General features: G+C 38.6%; 1 protein-coding gene across 4 annotated transcripts in view; it reads left to right on the top strand.

Moving 5' to 3' along the window:
* Nucleotides 1-17,921, top strand: part of LOC144064849 (transcription initiation factor TFIID subunit 4) — a 123,752-nt gene that overhangs the window by 28,773 nt on the left and 77,058 nt on the right. For 3 of the 4 annotated variants that reach the window (XM_077587706.1, XM_077587721.1, XM_077587715.1), the window contains 2 exons: nt 345-459; nt 8,226-8,535. In XM_077587706.1, coding sequence (XP_077443832.1) covers nt 345-459; nt 8,226-8,520 — 410 coding nt within the window. In that variant the 3' untranslated portion in view covers nt 8,521-8,535. Of the gene's footprint in view, nt 1-344; nt 460-8,225; nt 8,536-14,470; nt 14,602-17,921 lie in introns of those variants that run through there. The other variant, XM_077587730.1, reaches the window with a different exon arrangement.

Raw genomic sequence — 17,921 nt, 5'->3', positions numbered from 1 at the left:
TAAAATTGAAATGAAATTAACGATAAAAAAACATCTTTCCAACACAGAAAAGCTCATTTTGGGGTTTTTCAAAAACATATGATTGCACCCAAATTTTGACTAAAACCTTAAGATATGCAAATAAGTCCATTTATTTCCAGTTCTTTTGATTTTGCGGTCATTTTTGATACAAAACTTCTTTAAGTCCAACTGGATGTTTCCCCAGAATTGCCCTAAAATTAAAACTAAGTGACCTAAAATCAAGAGGCATGACTTGGAAATGCTCCAAAATCATCAGGAATGTAAAAAGTCAAATATAAAATCCCAGTATAACCCATTTCTTTCCACCCTTTTCCCCCAAACAGGCACAATGGGGAAGGTGGGCACCTTCCAAGCAGGCAGAAGTCCGGTGGGCATGGCTGTTCAGATCCCCGGCAATCAAAAAAATAAGCTCAACGACCCCGGAGGAGGCTCTTTCAGGTACAATTTCCCAAATTCCTCAGCTCTCCTCACTGTTATTCCCAGTAGTTTCCACGCGGGGGCAGCGTTTCCCTAAAATACCTCCTGAAAGCGACTATATTAGCATGAGTATGAGTATTTGTACCACCTGGCCACGTGCGAAAACCCACTCCCTCTTATTTGAGAATAATTGCATCCAGATGGCTGGAATTTTTGGTTAGCGGGATAAAATAGAGCGTCTTTTATGCTTTCCTTAGTCTCATTAAGGGAACACGTAAGGTTCACGGCTGCCCACATGCTGAAATCTTTGTACCGAGAGTCGTAGAATGTGTCGTGCCGTTCGGGTAAAGTTGACTCGGTCTGGGTCACGTGGGTCAACGGGTTCGCGGTCATGACTCCGTGCCCCCCCCCTGCGTCTTTTCACGTCCCCAGGGCAAGGCAGTGCCCCGGAGTCCTAATTGATAAACCGATAAATCTTTAGCTGCGTTGGTAATTAAGCTGTCAGGCCGGCCGGGCTTGTTACATGACAGCCCCCCCCTGTGGCGATCACCTTGAGCCCACACACGCACGACAAACTAGGAGTGCAGAGTCACCTTAAAGTCAGACCCCCCCTCTACATAATACCTTAACTCACATGTGTCAAAGTGGCGGCCCGGGGGCCAAATCTGGCCCGCCGCATCATTTTGTGTGGCCCGGGAAAATAAATCATGAGTGCTGACTTTCTGTTTTAGGATCAAATTACAATGAAGAGTATAGATGTATATTACATTTCCTGATTTTCCCCTTTTTAAATCAATAATTGTCATTTTTTAATCATTTTTTCTGTGTTTTTAGTTCAAAAATCATTTTGTAAAATCTAAAAATATATAAAAAAAGAAGCTAAAATAAACATTGTTTTAGATCTATAAAAAACGGAATATTCAGGGTTTTTAATCCAGTTATTTTAATCTATTTATAAAAAAATAATCTAAATATTATATCTAAAATGGTCCGGCCCACATGAAATCGAGTTGACGTTAACGCGGCCCACGAACCAACCCGAGTCTGACACCCCTGCTTTAACTCATTGTCTGCCCTTGACAGCAATAAGCATATACCGAATTTTCTGGCATATAAACTGTACAGACGCTCCCCTACTTACGAACATTCAACTTACGAACAACGGTACATACGAACATGTCTGCAAATTGCGTTTAAGTCCAAAAATTTTCGCAAGTCCAATTTTGTATTTCGCGTCTTTTTCGGAGTAGTACTTCTTTCCGCCGCTAATACCGACGCCTGGCGCTGTGAGAGCTCAGCTCACCCAGCATCTACCTTCTTCGTTGCAATGCGGAAGTGCGTGAATGTATCTCCAGTGTGCAAAGAACCTTTTTCATTTGTATCATTAAATATCTCATGCATCCAATATTGAATATGGTTGGTAAAAAGCTAAAGGCTTCTATTGAGGGAGTTGCAAGGAAGAGGCAAGCCATTTCATTTGAAACGAGTGGCAATAATAACGAAGCTTGATGCGCGTCAGAAAGTGGTGAGCGTTGCACATTCAGTACCATTTATAAACAGAAAGATCGAGCAGCAGGACCCAAATATTGAACGTTGCACAAAGTTTGCAAATCAATTGAATGATGCCATACAGTGCTACTGCATCATTTATGATGAAAAAAAGAAGAAAACTGTGCAATCGTCATTAGGTCGCTTCTTTTGGCCAGTTTCTAATACATAAATCTATCTCTCTCTCTACAGTACTGTACATATTCTCTCCATTTTATTAATTTTTTTTTTTTTCAGTACAAACCAATGCGTGTTACTTTTACAAGCCTTAAACATACAAATGCACTTGTATAAACCTTCAATATACTTATATAGGCCTTAAACATAAATTATAATACAAAATATAGCACTAAATCAACTTACAAACAAATTCAACTTATGAACAATCGCTCGGAACCAATTGCGTTCGTAAGTTGAGGAGTGTCTGTATTTGTAACCAAAAAAATGATGACTGAATCAACGCTACGGCTTATACGCGCATAAATTAGACTTGCACATGCACAAAACTGCAAGGTGACAAAAGCGAAACGCCATAACGCAAGACAATGCGGCCGATACGGTCATTTATTTCAAAATAGAGAAAAGATAAACTGATAAAACGCTAAACCAAATTAATTTTGACGTCTATGAATGAAATTCAAGAAAAAAATAAGCCATATCTTTCAAAAAACGTGCAAAAACTCACTTGTGCCTGCCATTGCTTGCTCAAGGCGCCGCCATCTTACCTAGGAATGACAAACGAGATTGCTACAAACACACTTCCTGGTTATACTGCTCACATGACTTCCTTTTGGAATTCGTCCATGTGCGATGATTTTACTTAAGATTTTCCCTTCAAAGTAACACGTTTGTACTCCCTATTAAAACCATGAATATGGAAGTGAGAATTGTGAATCAGTGGGCGGCTTATACGAGAGAAATCGTAAAATTCAACGATTTTAAGGCAATTTTAAGGGTGCGGCTTATACGTGGAGGCGGCCAATATGCGAGAAAACATGGTAATTCATTTAAACCAGGAGGACTGGATACGAATGGTCATCTTTTCTTGCAAATAAATAATACAGTAAAATCGGTAAGTTCACTTTCCATATCGGTGACATCTACAGTTCAGTAATTTATTAGATTGACATTATAGTGATTTAGTTAACCCAATTTTTCAATTGACAGTGATTAAACTTAACATTATTTCCTTTTCTCGGTTTCTCTGAACATATGATGTAATCTTTTAACTGTATTTCCTATCTGGGACTCCGTCAAAATAAAAGAGATCGCGCATCTCAAGGGCTTATTTTTATTTATTTATGTTTATTTTGTCTACTTTTGCCCGGCCCGCTGGCAATGTTGAAGCATTTCCAAATGTTGCATTTACTTGTGTGGTCTCGTACACTTTTTGTTGTTTGCTGTCCTTTTGGTTCGCCCCAGGCCATCGGCGTGTCTCGACAGAGCTCGGCACCACGGGAGGGGGGATTTTGGGGAGGGGGGGGGTTTGTCACAAACATGCAATCCGGTGTTACCGCCTGACCCGTGTTACCCTTAAAGGAGCCGTTTTCTGCAAATTCCAAAGGTGTCTTAGCAACAGGTTTCAGAAAGGTTTATGTCGTAATACCTCAAGAATCAAGAATTTGAACACATTTAGACTTGGTCTTTAAGTGTATATTTTATTTTTTTATTTTTGTGAACCATTTTTTGGTTTTATGACAAAAGGAAAAATATAGTGTTAGTAGAAAGGTTAGTTATATTGAAATATAATGAATGTTATTTTGTAAGATTTTTTTTTCGGAGTATTTTATTAGTGTGATATTTGATTTCGTCTTGATTAAATGTACCGTATTTTCACGACTATAAGGCGCACTTAAAAGTCTTAAATGTTCTCCAAAATAGACAGGGCGCCTTATAATCCAGTGTGCTTTATATATGGAAAAAAAATTAAAATGTGTCATTCATTGAGGGTGCGCCTTATAATGCGGTGCGCCTTATAGTCGGGAAAATATGGTAAATTTTTTGAACACATTTCAACTTGAAAACTTTATTTTTATTGATCTGAACCGACTTTTTGGGTGCTGCCAAATTCTGACAAAAGGAAAAAATATATATGATCAATTATAGGATCTGTATTTTATATAAAAAAGTTTAGGGTTAGTAGAAAGGTTAGTTTTAATGAAATATCATGAACGTTATTTTGTAAGTACTTAGGGGAATTTTTTTCTGAGTATTTTTCAAGTTTGATATTTTATTTTGTCTTGATTAAATGTACCATTTTTTTCCATTAACCGTTACGACGTTTTACTTTATTTTAACGAACTTCATTGCCGTAAATCTTTTTCTTATGCAAAAATTCAATGAAATTGATTAAAATCTTTTTAATTTGGAAAATTTCAATCACAAATATCAACGCTAAAAATATATATTTCAATAAATAAAAATGTCTTTCAATTGCTTTTCCAATATCGTCCTAATGTCAAGTAATGCTTTTGTTACCATGACGACTGAGGGTGGCGACTACAATTGTTAACCCACTGCACACGTTTATTTTATTATTTTATTTTTATTGCTCTTTTTAAAGCTACTCAGTCCAGGTTAGACTCCAACATGATTAAATTCCGAATGTTTGGCTCTCTTATTTTTTTTGAACCATTAGCTTTTGAATTGGTTCCCTGTGTCATAACGAACTCTCTGAGGCCTTGCTTTAATTTCTGGGAGTGTTTGGCAATTGCCAGGGCTCCAAATCAAACACCCGAGACAGGCCTGACATTAAAAGGAGGCAATGAGATATGAAATGCAAAATATTCCTGGACTACAGCTGGGCGCTAATAAAGCTGAGATGTAATTAGCGGTCCTCAGGAGCTTCTGGAGTTATTGGATTGGCTTGGCTCGGGGGGGTACGAACAGCCGGCAGCCGCGTGCATGCATTAGCGCCGTTTCCATATCAAGCTTGTGTTTCAAAGCCATAGGTGATGATGATGATGGGATGTAGAGGGGGGGCTCAACCCCCATTTAACAAGGGACGGCGTTTTTTAATGTTCCTTGAACCCTTTTCTTAAAAGCTTCGCTACCTTTGTGCTTTATGCATTTTTGGTACTTAGATTTTTTTAAAGAACTGAATTAAAAGCCCTGAATATTCTGTTTTTTTATAGATCTAAAACAATGTTTATTTTAGCTTTTTTTAAAATATATTTTTAGATTTTACAAAATGATTTTTGAACTAAAAACACAGAAAAAATGGATTAAAAATTTACAATTATTGATTTAAAAGGGGGGAAATCAGGAAATTTAATATATATATATACTCTTCATTTTAATTTGATCCTAAAACAGAAAGTCAGCACTCTTGATTTACTTTCCCGGGCCACACAAAATCATGCGGCGGGCCAGATTTGGGCCCCGGGCCGCCACTTTGACACGTGTTCTATGGCATGTAGTGAGTTACGATAACTACTAACAAAATAATCCATAGGTATAATGCAAAATATATACATGGAGCGACAGCAGAAAAAGGCAAGAAATCAAGCATACTTGATCCATGTGATGTCCTCCCTCCTTGTCTAATTGACCTTTTCAAAAAAAGTGTACGATACAACGCATATCAATATTTTCAGTTGACCTGTGTGCTATTGTGCGTATTTGAGTTAGCGATTGTGACGCGTGTGTCAAACTTGGAAGAGCAGATTGTGTTTGAGAGGGTCGATTACAGCAGAAGTGGGGTGTTTACTGTACAGAGATATGAGGGGTGAGGAGGGTAAGGCACAGAGACAGCTGCTTTCACTCTCTACTGTAAACTCCACGTTCAGGCATACACACACACACACACACACACACACACACACTGGAGGCCGGAGATGCACTAGAAACCCCAAACGCCCTGCAGTGTGCTTTCATGCATGTGTGTGTGCTCGCTTGTGCCGCAGCTGCTTTGCAGTCACATGACCAAACACAAAGTTTAGTCAATACAGACTTGCTTTTTTTTGTCTGCTGATATGTCTGTGACCCCGGACCCCGAGGCCGGTATACAGTAATACCTCGTTTATCATGGTTAACAGGTTCCAAGACCTGAATAACCGCTATGCAGGGCTGGTGTTTTTATGGTGTCTATTCAATATGTATACAGTGGTACCTCGAGATACGAGCTTAATGCGTTCCGGGACTGAGCTTGTATGTCGATTTACTTGTAACTCAAATGAACGTTTCCCATAGAAATGAACTAAAAACTAATTAATTTGTTCCGACCATCTGAAAATAACACCAAAAACAGGATTTTGGATTGGAAAAACATTTGTATTTGTTCTAATTTGCCGCGTATTAACAAAGTAACAAATAACTAGTGGTTTCATAGTAGTAAAATGTGTTTAATAGTACTAAAATTAGACGGATTTCGCGGAGGGGAGAGAGAGAGACTTTTTGCACGGCAACGTGCTCGTAACATCACATAAACAAATTTAAATGAACTTGGATTACGATGCAGACACACAAAAATAAATTGAATCTAACCTTACACTAAACTTAATTCTAATTTCGTTTTAAATTTTGATACCTTCCTTCTGGCTCTATTTGCCCCGCCTCCACCCTAACTTTCAGATGCAACCTATCAAAGGTTGTTTGCTTTTGTCTTGCCTTCAAAATATTCCCCCAAAGATGCACAAAAAAAACAAGCAAAAAAAAAAAAAAAATTAATAGCGGAAAAAAATCACAAAGTAGTGAATTCGCGATAAGTGAAGACGCAATAATCGAGGGATTCCCAACGTTAAAAATAAAAATTAAATACACTTAACATTTTTTTTTAGACTTTACCAAATCAACGAGTCAAGCTAAAGGCTTCATTCCTCATTGCTCAGTCGTTTTATGTTTTCCATTCAAGTCGATGCGGTACCATTTATGTTTTGTCTTTGAACTCAGCACCCGTGGGCTTGCTTCATTTTAGGACAGGTCAAGTTATCCGCGAGGACGTGGCGAGGGGGCGAGGGGTAGGCACACCGCCCGAGGCAGCGGCACAATCAGCGGGTATATTCCTCCCTACGTTTCCACACTCAATGTTGTGCTTTGTTGTTGTGCAAGCTCATAATTAGAGTGCTCGGAGGGAAAACCACGAGAAGGTGGAGGTGCACTCTAATGGTCTTTGTCAACCTCCTGCCGCCGTGTCAACTTTTGTATCGCGTTGTCCGACGCTCTGTAAAATGGCGAATCATCGAGCAGTGGGAGTTCTGCGGTTGCGGATTCTCAAAAGATGACAGAGAAACAACACGTTAAAATCATGTTTTCTGACTTTTACAGATCTTTTTAGTTTTGTTAAACAGTTACCACACAACAAAAACACCTTGAAAGACTTAAAGTTGTTTTTTTTCATTCATTTTCTGAATCACGGGGGTGCTGGAGTCTATCCCAGCTTACTCGCTAGCACAAGGCGGGCCACGCCCTGAATTGGTGGCCAGCCAATCGCAGGGAGACGGACAACCAATCATAGTAGGGGCTATTTAGAGTGTTCAACCAGCTTGTTATGCATGTTTTTGGGGTGTGGAAGGTAACCCCAGTACCCGGAGAAAACCCACGCAAGCCCGGGGAGAACATGCAAACTGCACACAGGTGGACCGACCTGGATTTGAACCCAGGACCTGAGAACTGTGAAGCCAATGCGCTAACCACCCGTCTTAGAATTTATAAAAAAAATAACATGGTGTTTTCTGGCAAGGAAAGGAATGGCAAAATTCACCATGAATATAATAAAGCCAATAATATAATTGCTGTCTTCGTTAAAATGGCTGCTTTTAAAGAGACCGTTTTTATCCTGCATTTGATATTTTGATATCATGATTCCAAGACGAACCCTTACACTTTAAATCATACCTGTCAACGTACACATTTTTCTCGTATCTTATACGTTTTTTGATCATTTCAAATTGTGTACGCCGTATAACAACTTTTGTACAGGATTTTTTAAAGTAAGTTTTTTTGTAAAACCGATCTCATTTTAGCCATTTTGGCTCTAATCTGGATCGTCTCGGTCACTGCTAGAAGACGAAAACGTAATCGTAGACAGCTAATATTCCCATGCTTTACCGCCTTTTCACTATATAAATATAGCATGTCAGCAAGCAATGTACCCAGAAAGTCAAGCTGTTTGCGTCATACAGCGACGTTTACAAAATCTTGAATTTAGTGCATACTGATTGGGCTATTTTGGAGAAGATTGTAGACTTTTAAGTTAGTAAATACGTGCCAATCTCGTGACTTTAAAATGTCTTTTACAGAGATGATGACGACATCAACGACGTGGCCTCCATGGCGGGGGTCAACCTGAACGAGGAGAGCGCCCGCATCCTGGCCACGAACTCCGAGCTGGTCGGCACGCATATCCGCTCGTGCAAGGATGAGGCCTTCATGCACCCCGGGCTGCTCCATCGACGCATCCTGGAAACAGGCAAGTGCGGCCGGCGTACGGCAACTTCCGCGTCGAATGCCGTTTTTCGCGACTTTGCGGAAAATGATGAAACGGCTCCGCGTCTGCGGTTTGTAGGGAACACGCCGTTTCTGCATTTAAAATAGCATCGGCGAGGACGAGTTTTGATATTCTGTCTGTTTTTAGCCCGCAGTGGTTTCAGGCTGCAGCCTTAGGTCTCAGTGTGATACACTTAGCAATTCTTTCACCTTCTTTTAATGAATTCTTCAGCGGCTGTCTGTCTGATTTCGCTGGACCGCGGGCGCACACGTATTAATTCTTGATGGCTTTGTCTTTTTAAAGGCGGGGCCTCATATTTGTCCCATGGACTAAAGCGTCCTAGCTGTTGTGAGGAATCAAACTTGGTAGTAGACAGAGGGCTAGTTTTGTGGATTCACCTGGTATCGACGCTAAAAACTGTCAACGGGACCTTCGGTAAAAGCCGCGTTGTTTGTGGGTCATTGTTTAGGTTAGGTTAGAAATTTATTTCATCCCGTATTCGGGAAATTTCTTGGTTGCAGTAGCAAGACAGACACAAGACACAGAAGACATTGTAGACCTAGGTAAGAAACTGGAGCCACACACAGGAAGTCCACAAGGTGTACATCTATGTGTATGTATGTATATGTATATGTATGTATATATATATATATATATATATATATATATATATATATATATATATATATATATATATATATATATATATATATATATATATATTTCAGAAACACACTTATTTATTTATTATACAAGGGAGCCATATGCGCTCTGTGAAAAATTGTCAAATTTCTCGGTAGATTGTGTAGAAACTGTTAGTATAAAAATGGCAAAATAGGAAGAAATAATTTCAGGCAGTGTGATTGGCTAAGGCACTGGCTGAAAAAATGGACAATCTCTAGGTCAAGGGTGTCAGACTCGGGTTGGTTCGCGGGCCGGTTTAACGTCAACTTGATTTCACGTGGGCCGGACCATTTTAGATATAATATTTGGATTTAAAAAAATAAATGGATTATATTATATATGGATTATATTTTTAGATTTTACAAAATGATTTTTGAACTAAAAACACAGAAAAAATGATTAAAAAATTACAATTATTGATTTAAAAGGGGGAAAATGAGGAAATTTAATATACATCTATACTCGTCATTTTAATTTGATCCTAAAACAGAAAGATGATTTACTTTCCCGGGCCACACAAAATGATGCGGCGGGCCGCCACTTTGACACATGTGCTCTAGGTCAACCTTTTTTTCCCCTGTTTCTTTAATGGAGCATTCACAATAAATATTTCTAGTCCATTTTAAGCGGTTGCTTTGAACACTAAATTAATAAGTAGGCATGTCCCCTAGAAATCGGATCGGAATTTATCGGAAATCAAATCAAACACAATGGGGAAAAAAACAGGTATTTTTCTGTGGATTCTTGAATCCCCTCTCATTTTTTTTTTATTAATACAGACTCAAAGTCAGTGTTAGTAATGCCCAATAATCCCCCCAAATTGATTCCACCCATATCTGTGTTACTCTCCTGTATAACCTAGGAATGACCCAGGAATTTTCCACTAGCTGTAGTAGTATTAGCTAAGTGGGGCGCTGCTTGAGGCCCCTTTCATACTGCATGTAAACACTACTTTTTGCGTTATTATGCCAACATAACACTGAATCAGGGGTAACAAGTCGACCAGGGAAATTTATGCCCACAGCATTGGTATCAGTACCATCACGAGGGTGCCGTGTTGCCGTTGGCCCCCTTCGCACGACTTAAAAAAATTATTTTCCGTATGAATGTCTCTGACACTTAAAGGAGATGAAGTCCACCAAGTTATCTTCTTTGGCAGTATCAGTAGAGTTAAAGAAGAGGGTGATGGAACATTTTTTTGGGAGCACCATGCTGAAAGTGGACTTCCAACAGTGATATAGGGTCCCTCGTTAAAATAAAATTAATTTAAAGCAATGTTATGGTGTATTTCTAAACCACGTTTGGGTTTTTACAGAACTGTTACAATGATATCTGGAAATTTACATACCGTATTTTCACGCCTATATGGCGCATCGCATTTTAAGCCGCAGTGTCAGTAACGAGTGCTATTTCTGTATTTGACACACACAAAGGACGCCCCGTTTTTAAAGACGCAGCCAGGCAAAAAAAAGGCAACGGAAGCAAAACTGAGTTCGGTTGTAGTTTATTTAGCCATTTTACAATGTACTCACGTCATCATCACCCACAAATCCATCACAGTCCTCATTTTCTGTGTCCGAATTGAACAATTGTCCAAATGAGTCATCGAAAACGCTGAGTTTTATACGTTCATCCAGGCGGCCACAATCCATTCGAAAATAGTAGCTAGCGGCAGGAGTTCTTTTGGGGGGGCAAGACAATGTGGCCAATACGGTCATTTATTTCAAAATAGAGAAAATATAAACAGATAAAACTCTTAACTAAATTAATTTTGACGTTTATGAATGAAATTCAAGGAAAAAAAAAACAGTATTTTGCATAAAACGTGAAAAAACTTACTTGTGCCTGGCTTTGCTCGCTCAGGGCGCCGCCATCTTACCTAGGGATGACATACTAGACCGCTACAGACACACTTCCTGGTTGCACTGCTCACATGACTTCCTTTTTGAATTTTTCTACGTGCAGGCAACAATTTGCAATCCAGCAGACGATCCTTTTGATTCAAACTGTTTCCCAGAAATACCATGCATGATAATTTTTCTTTAGATTTTTCCCTTCAAAGTAACATATTTGTACTCCCTATTAAAACCATGAATATGGAGCTGAAAATTGTGAATCAGGGAGCGGTTTATACGCAAAAAATCGTAAAATTCAACAATTTTAGGGCAATTTTAAGGGTACGGCTTATACGCGGAGGCGGCTAATATGCGAGAAAATACGAAAGGTAACACGTTTGGCACTTGTCTATACAGGATGACAAATTTGTGGTCCTTTATGTCAGGTGCAAAAAGATGAGGGTTATAGTTTAAGCGGGATTATCTCGCGGAAAAGATTCCACGTCGTAATCAAAAACCACCACACGTCATTTCGGCGCAGCGGGAAAGCCGCAGACTTCATCTTGTTTTATCTCCATTAAAGCATCTTCAGGCCTGCAGGCTAAGTGGACTCTTGGTTTTGGTTTTTAATCCCATCGCCTTTGGGGCACTGGGCTTCTTTTTTAAAAATACACACGTTCCCTTCAGGGACTGCCCAGCGTGAGAGAGTAGGGGCAGGAGGCGAGGCCGCCCCCTGCTGGGCTGGTGGAACCCGTGCAGCTTTGTTGTGTCAGTTGATTGGTCTCCCCATGCTCACAGCTGACAGCAGTCCGAGGAAGGCTCCCCATGCCTGCCAGGTCCACTCCGTCAGAAAGTCCTCTGTGTTTTATTTATTTAGGGTTTTTTGTTTTGTTTCTTTGGCTTGATTTTAACCTTAGTTGGCCCTGGTTTTTGCCAGAAAATGAGCAGTTGTCTACTAAGGTGTACTAAGACATAAAAAGTAAAGATATCATAGCTAGCGTAAAATTGACGCGAAATCCGGGATGACTAAGACACACTAAAATCGACAAAGATGCAATTTTTTTTATTCATAGTTTTCTGTGAGGAATTTGGTCAATGTACCTGTTTAGTTATTTTTTTCATTATAATTAAGTTTGATTATTTTTTCACTCAAATTCAGTTTTAAATAGTTTTTTTGTCGGTTTTTAGCTAGCTTTTATTGATTTTCATTTTTCTTCAGTTTTATTTTTATATTCATTAGTTTTGTTATGAGCTTTAGTTTTAATGAATTTGATATTTGTCAGGTGCATAATTTAAAAAAAAGATAAAACACCCCAAAACATTACAAAAAAGTATTGTTTTTGAAATTTGTCATTTTAATTTGGAAATATTGTCTTAGTGGATCCAGTAAAAAATAGGTGTCTTTAATACGTTTTTGTCAAGTATTTTTGGTTGTTTTGTAAACATATAACAGTATCAGCTATAGTGATCATTTTTCCCTTTTAATTATATATATATTTTTTTACTTCTACTATTTTTTTGTTCTATCATTTGTTATTGTTGACAACGCTTGTTGCTTACGACGTAGTAACTCGTCCAAAAAATGTCACCAGGATTTCAAGACTTATACCTTTTCTCAATTGGTGTAGCGCTAGTCGTAAGCCTAGGATTATATTAGAATAAAATTAAAATTTTGCCACAATCTATTTGGACTTTTAAGACATAAATTAAAGTCATTTTATCGTCCGATTTGGTCGAAAATTGACTTTAGCATTGTTTTGAAGGCACCGTTTGTTATCGAATACTATTTTACATGTTCCTTGAAATATTCATTGCCCTTCCTTGAAATACATCTTATTTGCGATAAGTTAGCGGAGCCCATTTTCCGATGACCTGGTGATATTGCTTTTTTTGTGTGTGTGTGTGTGTGTGTTTGTGCCTTACCACAGTAATGAGAAGAGAAACCATTTCAAAGCACAAACGAGCCAATGCTATATGTATTGTCGAGCTGATTTAAATAATTGCTGTGGTTTACTTAAAAGGCTGCCAGAGAGGGGAATTATGTTAATGGGGCCCTTTAAAAAAAATAAAAAGAAGTTGGAACGGATAGCAAGTCTTTTTGTTATGTCTCCGGTTTTGGCTCCGAGGAAGCTAAATTATCTGTCGACGCAGAGATGGTCAGTGTCGTTTACTTCGCTTTGAAGGGGCTTCTAAAGCCCCCTGTGACTGAATTTTGGGGAAACAAGTGCAATTTTGGATGTTAATTGCACTTTGCAATGCGGTACATGCTGGCTAGTTAGTGTGTGGGTGTGTTTGTGGGAATGTTTCGGTTTGGAGTTTAGCCACAGTATTTGTCAAGTGACTATTTCACCCGGCCGCTTAAAAAATGTCGCTAATGTTGCATTATCTCTTCTTTTGGGTCTATCGAATGCCATCTATGTATTTGGTCGTACCGGGCGATCGCTTTGTCAGATTACCATACCTGTCAATTTATATGGTTTTCCCGTTTATTATAGTTTTTATTTGATCATTTCAAATTTGGGTACTTTCTTAGGTGCAAAAGTCAAATACCAACCGTATAACAACTACCAGGCCATATAACAATTTTTGTACAGGATTTTTTAAGTACATTTTTTGTAAAACCGATCTCGTTTGACCCATTTCGGTTCTAATCCGGATCGTCTCGGTCGCTGGTAGCAGACGAAAACGTCATCGTCGACTGCTAATATTTTCATGCTTTAAGCATGATATGCGCAAGTGCATCCGCCTTTTTACTATATAACTATAGCGCGTCAGTCAGCAATGTACCCAGACAGTCAAGCTGTCGGCATCATACAGCAACATCTACAGAATGTTGAATTTAGTGCATACAAAAGACGGATTGGGCACCCCGTTCATTTTGGGGCAAATTTTAGACTTTTAAGTGCGCCCTATGTGAGTAAATATGTGCCCCGTTCCATTTGTATGTTTATTATCGCTTAATAAGGGGAATTGCAATCATTAATAAGGGGAGCATTTGACCGAGGTTGACAGGTGTGGACTATTGTGTCTCGGAACTGATCTCCTGCCTGATCATGCCGTACTGCTACGAAAAACATAATCTGACTTCTGATATCATAGGGAGGCCGGACAAGCAGCTGTCAATCAGTAGTTTCCAGGGAGGTCCTTTGTCCCATATACAGTTATACCTCGTTTATCACGGTTAACAGGTTTCAAGACTTTAGTGAATAACCGCAATGTAGAGATGGTTATTATGGTGTCTGTTTAATATTATTTTGAATTTTACAACTCTCTATACTATTATCTAACTTGCCCGTTATAATAGCGATCACTATGTCCGCACTAACAAGAACAATTGTTAAGAAATAACATTGGATGTTAAATAAAATAAATGCGATGGTTATGTTCTTCCTTAGCCAGTCGGCTATCCTCGTGGCCAACGCAGATTCCATAATTGCGAAAGTTTTAATTGTATAATCGTCATTAAGAGGATTTTGACATGTTGAATGGTAAACGGAACATTTTTGTTGTTGTTGCTAAAAGTGGGTTTATTTTGCAGCTAAGCGCTTTGGAGTCATGGACGTGCCCATGGAAGTGGTGACATTCATCTCGCACGCGGCACAGTCGCGACTACGAACCGTTGTGGAAAAGGTTTCGGCCATTGCGCAACACAGACTGGACTCTTGCAAGGTATGACATCATCTTGGAATCACTCTGTTTGTTCAAATATCACAAGAAACAGACATTACACATTACGGCTAAAATAAGATTGAAGGAATATTTGGTGTTGGTAGTTGACTTTTGCACCTAAGAAAATGTTTGGTTTGTGGATTGAACTTACTGACAACTTCCTGCATCTCAACATACTAGTTTGTAGTTAGTGCACACCTCTATAGCAACTAAATACTGCACAAATTCTCCTCACCAAATCCATAAAAAGAGGAGTTAAATGATCTTGTTTTATTGTCAGTTTTCACCCATCGCGTTTCAGTGTACAGTCATACCTCTACTTACGAATGCCTCTAGGTACGAACGTTTCAGGTTACGAAATTTTTTATATGCAAATGAGTGACTCGAGATACGAAAAAGATCCAAGTTACGAAATACCCCAAAAAGTAAATGCATTTCCTTATCCATTATTTTGTTTTGAATTCCCCTTATTAAGTGATTTAAAAACTGTACAAATGCAACGTGGCATACACACACACTAGTAGAACGGGCTCTTGCGGACAAACACAGGTGTTACATCTATAACGGCTGCGCAAGGCACATTTTCATATGCTTTATTTAATTTCAGACATTAATAAATCATTTCCTTATAATTTTCTCTCATTTTCTGTGTTTCCTCACATCTTTCATACAAAATTGGGACACTTTGACCAATTTTAAAGAGTTTAGTTGGTAGTTGTTTGAGGACCGTGGAACGAATTAGAGAATTTACATATAAAGTACACTTCTACTTACGAAATTTTCAAGTTACGAAAAAAATCTCGAAACCAATGAATTTCGTAAGTAGAGGTACGACTGTATAAAGTTAAGTCGATAAAATGGACTATAAAATAAATAGTTAAAATGTTCTTTTCCCTATTAGCGTGGACTTTTAAAAGGAAGCGCAATTAATTGGCTCACATTAAAGCACGAACATTCGACAAAACTTTGAAAAGGTGTTTTTCCCGACACTAAGGAGGAAGCAGCACCCCCTTCCTGTTTTGCGCCTCTTCTTTTTCATTTCCCCAACTTTTTCTTTTTTTCCACGGTTTGCCAAACGAGGTGCGAGCGCGACAAACGGCGCTCTGTGAAGACGCTCTGTTGACATCAGCGAAAAAAGAAGAAAAAAAAATTCAAGACGGGGGGAAAAAAGATGAAGGGGGGCCTTAAAGAACAAGTGGGGCCCCCTACGTTTGTGGTGGCGGGAGAGTGCAGGCTCAGCGCTGCTACAAAGACCGGATGAGAGAGCGCCAGAAACGGGGAGCGGGACGCCATTGCGATGGGAATCCTCTGATGTGCGCACCCACATTCGCTCTCCTCCACAAAAGCGCGTACCCGCACGACTGCTGCCGACCTGTGAAATAACCAATTATCTTATTAACTTTTGATAAGCAGCAAAAAAAAAGTTGTTTTTTCTTCACACGCACCTTTCTTAGGCGGGGGACGACGCTTCCCAAGCGAGATGCCGAGACTCAGATTGTAAACAGGCTTTTAAAAGTAAGACGGTTAGCAAGTGTGTTTTCGACAAACGAACTCCAAATGGGGAACGTTTGGAGTTCGGAAGTTTTTTTTTTTTTTTTTGTCGCTCGGCGGGATGACGTTCGCGATTTTAGGGATTCGCGGAGATAAAACGATCATCAAAAAGAAGATTTTAATATTCAGTACGGACTGATTTTGGGCGACTTTATGATTATCACATGAAATGAAAGACTAAGCTAATTAGGCTTAAACTTCAAAGTAGAGGAAAACGTGGTTGGTTGTCACAATTTTTACTTTCATGAATGTCTTTCCATCAATTAGTGTTAGAAAAGTCAGTCATTTATTACGAGGAAGTTTAAAATCTTTGGATTCGACATCCTTTTCGTATCAACCAAGGACATCCTGGATAGCTAGCGTTCAACCAGCTAGCTAGAGAATGTCAATCTTTATTATTAATGATACCCTTTTCATAACTCAAAATCTATTTTGTAAAAGCTCATTAAAAGACGAGAAGCAGTACTCCTGTCGTATTAGCGAACAAGCTCCGCCATTCGCACTAACAAAAAAAAAACCACTGCAAAAATGTGTCTCGTATCTCAAGATAAATATTTTCCCGAAATTTTACTCGTAACTCAAATTGCTCGTATGTCAAGGTACCACTTTATTTCATAACGCCACTCTCTGGTAGTCGAGTTATAGCAAGTGTGACTAGCAACCCTGTTCTCCCCTATCCACTTGGCTGGAATTCAATGATTTTCTCATGTTTGCGTTGGCGTGCGCTTCAACTTTCGCTAGTTTTTCATAGTGTCGTCTCAAAGAGATTCGGGTGGCGTGTAATTAACAGATTTGATTTGAGAAAGTGACTTTGCGTGTTTCATCCTTTCGCAGCTGCTAATATTTATCATCAAAACAGAATCATCCGGTGTTACGGAGCAATCTCGCAGGAATGTGTTTGCATTTATTGGATGGGCTGAATTACATTGCATTTGGTCGCCGTCCAAACACAACGTCCACTGTATGACCCAGTGCCCCCCCCCCATCCCCACCCACTGTGTCATCGCACTAACAAATGAATGGGAAGTGGAGCAATTTTTTTCCACGCCGGGGTGAAATCAATAGGATTTATAGCCCTTAGGACTTATCTTTACTGGTAAACCAGAAAAGCACAAGCTTATAAAGAGGTTTACCTATAAACAGGGAACATTTTTAAAGTAAAAAATGTGCTCTTTTTAGAGTTAAAATTCATCTAGCAAAATATGCACCTTATTATAGACTTGCGCAAAGGAGAGTAAATCGTGAGAATAAATCATGTGCATTGACTTCATGTTTTGTAGTAAAATAAAATTTAAATAAAATGTATATAGAATCCTCAATGAAAGAGCCAAGACTCCATAGAGCTGAATATTTGTTTTTTTCTTTCTTTTTAAAACATTTTTAATAAAAAAATGAAAAGAATACATATTTTATTTTACATTATTTTGTTTTTTGTTCACACAATGTAAATTAATTTAAAAAAAAAAGGAATATGTTTTTAATTGAAAGTCTATTTACTGTTTCCATTTAAAAAAATTAAAAACTCAAAATGATATAATTGATAACTTTTTAAATGGAAAATATGTCAAATAACAACTTTTAGGTCAACAATGGCGCAAAAATATCAAAATAGCCCAGAAATCATACAAAAGATTTCCTTTCTTCTTATTTTACTGGAAATATTCAGCGCTTCCCTCCATTTCAATATGGTATTTTACATTATTTGTTTTTTGTTCACACAATGTAAATAAATACAAAAAAAATAAAAATGAATATTTTTTAAATTGAAA

Source organism: Stigmatopora argus, chromosome 2 (assembly GCF_051989625.1).
Source record: "Stigmatopora argus isolate UIUO_Sarg chromosome 2, RoL_Sarg_1.0, whole genome shotgun sequence".
In the NCBI taxonomy this organism is placed as follows: domain Eukaryota; kingdom Metazoa; phylum Chordata; class Actinopteri; order Syngnathiformes; family Syngnathidae; genus Stigmatopora; species Stigmatopora argus.
The sequence above is the reverse complement of the archived record's forward strand: the minus strand, read 5'-3'. Positions and strand labels throughout refer to the sequence as shown.